The sequence below is a fragment of the Petromyzon marinus genome, chromosome 11 (assembly GCF_048934315.1).
Source record: "Petromyzon marinus isolate PM22_M1 ecotype Great Lakes invasive population chromosome 11, UKy_Petmar_22M1.pri1.0, whole genome shotgun sequence".
Taxonomy (NCBI): Eukaryota; Metazoa; Chordata; class Hyperoartia; order Petromyzontiformes; family Petromyzontidae; genus Petromyzon; species Petromyzon marinus.
This window is the reverse complement of record NC_133677.1, coordinates 7,663,117-7,669,693: the sequence shown is the minus strand read 5'-3', so window position 1 is coordinate 7,669,693 and position 6,577 is coordinate 7,663,117. Positions and strand designations below refer to the sequence as shown.

The 6,577-nt window shown below is 39.5% G+C and overlaps 1 protein-coding gene across 1 annotated transcript; it reads left to right on the top strand.

Annotated features, from left to right (window-relative positions):
* Window positions 1–367: 367 nt before the first annotated feature.
* On the top strand, window positions 368–6,037 carry SFR1 (SWI5 dependent homologous recombination repair protein 1). The gene is made up of 4 exons (XM_076066344.1): window positions 368–463; window positions 2,852–3,152; window positions 3,588–3,757; window positions 4,274–6,037. The coding sequence occupies exons 2-4, from the start codon at window positions 2,855–2,857 to the stop codon at window positions 4,454–4,456; spliced, it is 651 nt and encodes a 216-aa protein (XP_075922459.1). The 5' UTR covers window positions 368–463; window positions 2,852–2,854; the 3' UTR covers window positions 4,457–6,037.
* Window positions 6,038–6,577: the final 540 nt, after the last annotated feature.

Below are 6,577 nucleotides of genomic sequence, written 5' to 3'. Positions count from 1 at the left end.
GCGGTGGTCCTGTAATTGTCGCGTTACCAACGTTGGACATCGCTGTCCCTTTGTGTTGTTATTGCTTGCGGGTTTGGTTTGTTTTGTTTGGTATGCTTCATGTCATCTTCCGTTTGCAACGATGAACACAGGCGGTGGAGACGAACGTTCGGTCGCGGAGCGCAACGTTGAGGCATCTTCGCCAGCCGACGTAACGTCAATCTTAACAATTATTCACCGCATCGCGTTTTAAAATAAATTACATTTCCAGTTGCGGTAGCAACAACAGTGCAGGAACGTAATCGAAATGAACCCCCCAGTCGTCGGTTCTCATTCCACTCGGGGATGAAGGCTTCCCTCGCGCCGTGTCGGTTAATGTGTTGTTTGACCATACTTCACCACACCCGGTCAATGCGAGTTGGTGAAGAATGGAGGCGCAGAGGCGATATCTGAGGATCGGTTCCCGATTTCACTCGCCACTGATGTGAGCCGTGTCCTGGTAGAGTGCAGTGTGATAACCAGGCACTCCTTTAACCAATAATTCGACTGTAAAGCAGGGTTAATGCCAAATGCATTTGGGCGTTTCTAGTCATGCGAAGTAGATTACGTTTGGCTTCTGTCCATATAAAAAAATATATCACATTAATCACTGTTTATACTGGAGGAATACGATGAGCTAAAAAGCTATTTTTCACATCCAGTACTTCGTGTTGGGATCACGTGAAGTAATCCCAACTTCATATCTCCCCCCCTCACGTCTCGCTGTAAATTCTAAATAACAACTTACAAAGGGCTGTTTATTATTATTGTTATCACACTTTGAACCACCCAAGTATCAAAATTCACAAAAGATACTTGCAGTTATTGAATTAAAACACGAATCCTTAAGGTGGCAGAACTTGACTTATCCTGTGGGTGGTAAGGTTAGTTCTTGACTTAAAGCTTTCGTGACTGCAGGAATTCATATTCTTTGGGTCTTTCGCTAAAGTCACGTAGACAGGTTATTTTTTGTTATTTTCTTTGAAACAATAAAACAAAATAAGACAATACAATTCTCACGACGTTTATTGTCTTATTTTGTTTTATTGTTTTATTCTCATTCGACGTGACTTTACCGAAACAACCAAGAAGATGAATCCTTGCAGTCACGAAAGCTTTAAATCTAAATTCTTTGAACCTATCTACGTGACTTTACCAAAGACCCAAAGAATATGTAAGGTTAATTATCTACCGTTGCATTAATCAACTTTGTTTAGCCCGTGATATTCCGTGCTATATTTTATGTGACCAATATTCATCTTAAGATTCTAAGGGAATCAAAAGCGCGTTGCTTCCGGCTATTTTATTATTAACAGAAGTCTTATACAATTTATAGTTGGAGATCACATTGTAACTCAGTTGATACTTTATTTGATATAGTTTGTTGTACCCAGAATTATAATATCACGACGAAGTTAAAGTACATTATTTTACTTAAATTACTCGTGAAGACCATCGGACCTTATTCTTTTTAGCTTAAAAGGTAACGCAATTGAAGTATAATAGCTAGACATGATTTCTTAACGCACTTTTTACTTAATTGCAATGAAGAAGTAAGAACCTTGACTTAAGGCTTTCGTGACTGCAGGAATTCATATTCTTTGGGTCTTTTGGTACAGTCGCGTAGATAGGTTCAAAGAAAATAACAAAAAACTACGACGTTTCGATCGCAACACAAGTGGTCGTCATCAGGGAAAGGGGGTTAGCTTCTAAAGACAAACTGCTTATAAAGGTTTTAAATGTTAATGTAAGTGGTGGGCTGCCCACCACTTACATTAATATTGGCTGCTGACATTTGGCCTATGCCCATTTCAAACCTTTATAAACAGTTTGCCTTTAGAAGCTAACCCCCTTTTCCTGATGACGACCGCTTGTGTTGCGATCTAAACGTCGTAGTTTTTTGTTATTTTCTTTGAACTTATCTACGTGACTTTACCGAAAGACCAAAAGCATAAGCAGAACATTTCTACTCATTTTGTTCCAAATTTGTACACGTATTCGTGTAAGTGGAATACTTCCCATTTTTCAAATTAATTGCAGAACTGAGCAAAGTGTTGTTCCCCAACCGTCTACTTCATTGTGTTCAGCAGGGAGCAGCTAGACCAGTAAACTTAATTTGTTGGACCAAATGTGTTCTTCTCTCAGATCTTTGGTCTGATCTTTCGCAACCCAAACGACCCAGCCTGATGAAGTGTGATCATATAACCGCCACGGCTGTCACGGAGTGGGGGAGGCCCCCATCTCGCAGTGAATTGTACACAAACCCATTGGCGTTGGTATTATATGGCGTACGCATTGTTTACAGCGTAGAAGAGTATAGTAATTAACACTGACTCTATGGAATTAGTCTTGTGTACCTTATACCTTTCTCTTTCACTTAGTCCTTGGGCCAGAACATAGATTGGTATCACCTAAGGTATAAAAACTCTAATAATACAAATGTATTCACTGTATATGCCAAAAAATGAAAGATTGCATCATTTGATATCCCACTAATTTCAAGTGTTTATTACATAATTTACTGTCATTGGTCACTTAAAAAATTGGAACCACTTTAAGTTATGCTACCTCAGGTGCAGCATGGAACTCCTGCCCTGTTGCAAATAAATCACAAATTAAATATCTGGTCTGAGCTCAGACTAACTGGCCAAAATGTATTCATTTGAAATGCTGTATATAGAGTACACGTACATTTTCTTCCTGATAATAATCATGGCGTATATTTTTTATCTGGCCTATCCATTTGTTTCTTCCAAACAATGTTTAATTTAATAAACATCACTTATTCAAACAGATAACTAAACGTGGAAACCCTGTGATTGTTTTGCAACAGCGCATGAGTTCCATGCTGCGACAGAGACTCATAAAGTCGCGGCGGTCCTTCGAACTGACCCACCCCAAGAGACGGTGCTTTGCGAGCAGCACCGAGGAGCCGGCGTCTGAAACAGTCCTATCGCTTGAGCAACCCAGCCAGGGCCTGGAGGAGGATGTCCGCGTGCTGTCGCCCGATCGTGGTGCCACTGAACGCAACACCGAATTGGGGTTAAGCACACCGGAGGGATGTGCTCCAACCACATCACCGGGAGAGTCGGACTTGAAGCGTACGCCTGCGTCCAGCTTGAATATTAGTACAGGTAAAACTAATCGAGTCATTTTCAGCTATAGTACATCATTGTTGATCGTATGAATGTTAATAATTTTGAGCATTTTAGAACAATACCTTTGTACGAAGTGCAGCCGTTTGTCAATCTTCTGCTGAATGAGGGTCTCCCCATGCCATGTGGGTTGTCGGGAGCATTTTACTACATTTACCAGACTGGTCAATGCGGATTAGTAAAGGTGAGACGTATCGATGTAGGAACTGCATGTGTTGAAAATTACAGTTTGCTATTTTTTCGTAATATTTATTAGTAGCAATAATAAGCTTACGTAGCACCTTTGACAAAGCTTAATCGACGGCACTTTGGAATATACAAAAGAGGTACAATCGTCAAGAAATGTGATTAAAACAATGAAAAGCATTTTTTCTTAAACTGTACAATATATTTTAATACAATTGACCTCTGCAGGCAGCAGCACTGGTGTGATGTGGACTCCTGGATCAGGAAAAGCCCTATCGGAGAGCCAGGCCACTACTATCCAACAGATGGCGAAGGAGCTTGAGGATATGAAAAGAGCGCTTGGAACAAAAGAGGAATTGTTGCGCAGACTCCGATTGGTCTCGAGCTACAGGAGTAAGGTAACTGCATGGAGCTGTGCCATCTACATTTCCCCATTTGTGAAGCTGAGCAGTATTGTTTTTTCTTAGGTGTGGTCCAGAAAATTAAAATCAATGTATTCGAGTATATTGCAATTTGTTCGTGAGGCTAAATGGTAGAAACTAAAGTGCATATTATGTGATTGTACATGGACATGAACCTACTGACCAATTATTGCATAATAAAAACATTATTTTTGGTTTGCCACTTAAACCCGCATATTCCCGCTGTGAGGACGAAAGCAAGTTGGTTTGTCATGTATCAAACCACTATAGTATGGCATATGAGAAGGTGCACCATGAGTTTCCCCTTGAGGATTAAATGAAGGGACATCCCAAGTAGTTATGTGATGTTATCTTCTAGAGGCTATTGTTTGGGATGTAGTGCTGTTACACAAAGCAATGTAATATCACCGAGAAAAGATAAAGATTTGAAATAAAATTATGGTATCCCAATTGATCACTGCAAAGCTCATCCAAGCCTCTCATTGTGTTCAGAATAACCTGGAGGAGTTGCAAAGGCTGATTTTAAAGTGGAGGAGCGCCTGCCAGAGCCTTCTGTGTGACCTGCAGCAGGAAGCCACGTCCGACAAAGTTTACAGCCTGGGTCAGATAATTGCTGGAATGGGCCTGGACCCTGATCTTCTGCAATACAACTCCACCGAGGACTGCTTCACCTAAAAAGTGAAGCACAGAGCAAGCTGAGAGTCCTGAACCCAGAGTATGCCTTGTTTGCAAGTCCATTTGCTGTAGCGTATGTTTTTGACATTTAAACTTGCACTATGATTTTTTTAAAGTGGAAAATATGTACGGCTTACCTTTCAGGTGACGGAGCATGTAAAAAAATTTAAACAGTGTTTCAAGGGTGAAAATATTCCCCTCTAGTAACTGATTATTGCAGCTAAGATGCTTGCATTTATAGAAAATCATCATTTACAGCCTGTTATTAATTTGTCAGTTTCATGAAATGCAGTCGCAAATCAATATATTCCTCTCCCTGTTTCAGGCTGAACTTAAACGGTTCAGTATTCCTACATTATTAATGTTATATAAATCAATGTTTGTGTTGCTCCATTTAATATGAGACAGAACTCTAGGGAAATGAAGTTGCACAAAATCTGCAACTTCCAATTATTGTTGCACTCAGAAAATTATTCGATTGGTTGGACAGGTTCATGCGGTTGTCATGGGTTACAAATGGCTGTGTCCAACATGGCTACATTTATTATGCTTATGGTGGCATAGTTATAGTATTAGAAATGTGGATGAAGCTGGCTTTATTTGGGTTATGGGGATTTGCATTAATTGGGTACTTAAATGCCCCAGCATCTCAAAGCACCTCATATTTCACCCAATTTCAATGATTCCATAGGCCAGCTATAGATTTCTTTTTTACTGATGGCACAAGGTGACGCAGCACTGGCTGGCAAGTGGGCATTAGTCTGTCAGTAGAGAGCGATGATGCTATTGGCTATGACAAAAAAAGTAATACTGTACAGGTAAACCTCGATTTGAGAAAGGGACGCATTCTTTAACAAACATGTGCAAAACAAAATTCGTAAATTGGAATTGCTTTTCCCCCCCCCCATTTATATCGTGCAAAAACTTAAGAGATGTATTTCAGACAGTCATTCTAACTCTACTCCTAACCTAAAAATATACACCTATACCACTTTTCACGAGCATAATAAAGAACAAAAAATTTTAACTGATGAATTGCACTAGGGTAGGGGTCGGCAACCAAAACAACGAGCCTTGTTTTTCGAATTCGGTAAAAATAATATTTCAAGAGCCGCAATTTTGCGCATGTGGTGAATACGAGACAGCGGTCCTTAATAAATAATGTCACGAAGCACTCTTTAATGAGCCGCATGCGGCTCCGGAGCCGCCGGTTGGCGTTCCCCTGGCTTAGGTTGTTCTATCCAAAGATGGTCTTGTGTTTGTGAGTGACATTGTGAATGTATAGGTTTTCATTTATTGCTGATCTCATTGGACTTGAGTCCTGCAACTATTGTGTAAAATGAGGTGTATTGTGGTATTCCAACATTAATTGAATTGAGATAATGCTCTCTTGATGAAAACAAATTTTGTTTGCACTTTTAGAAGTCTAATTCACATTTGTATATTATTGCTGTGTTCGAGGCGATATGCGAGTTAAGAGAGCATTGCATGTATTATTTGTAAAGACTTTGGAAGTTAATCTGATGCTTGTCGTTGTAATTTAATTGCTGAAAAGAACAATAAAGAAACAATGAGAATGCCCATTCCAAGATTGGTTGAACCAAGGTATGTTAACGCTGAGTCACCGTTTTCATAAGGTGTTTTGAGAAGCAAATGTATATTCCAAAATGTGTGTCTCTGTGGAGCACATTTCAATTCAGTTTATATTGCAGGGACTCTTAGAATTCCTATTTTAAAATCTACTTGTAAGGTTTTAGTCATAGGCGGCACACATTCACTTTGTTTTGGGTCATCTGGCTCTGGGTGATATCTATTGCTATACTCTCTGGTTCTAGGAGTTTCCCCTTTTGCATACTCAAGGGCAGAGTTTACTTCTATCAGTGTGGTCAGAATCTCCAAAACTTAATGTCTACTAATAATATCACTCCCTCATGAACATAATCTCTCCCTAAATTATAAAACAGGTTGCCGCTCTTCATAAATGGAATTCTATTTCCTTATTGCTAAGACCAACTATGTCCCATTACTTATTTTAATGTCCACAATTCAACAAGGTTTCATTATTAAGATAAAAGTCTGCACAATGTATCAATGGTCAAATCAAAAAAGGTCTGTTATTTA

Excerpts from the sequence above, each read along its gene's own strand:
- SFR1 (XM_076066344.1), top strand. The coding sequence starts at position 2,855 with ATGAGTTCCATGCTGCGACAGAGACTCATAAAGTCGCGGCGGTCCTTC. Across the intron at positions 3,153-3,587 it reads CAGCTTGAATATTAGTACAG|GCAGCAGCACTGGTGTGATG; the intron begins GTAAAACTAATC and ends TGACCTCTGCAG. Across the intron at positions 3,758-4,273 it reads TCTCGAGCTACAGGAGTAAG|AATAACCTGGAGGAGTTGCA; the intron begins GTAACTGCATGG and ends CATTGTGTTCAG.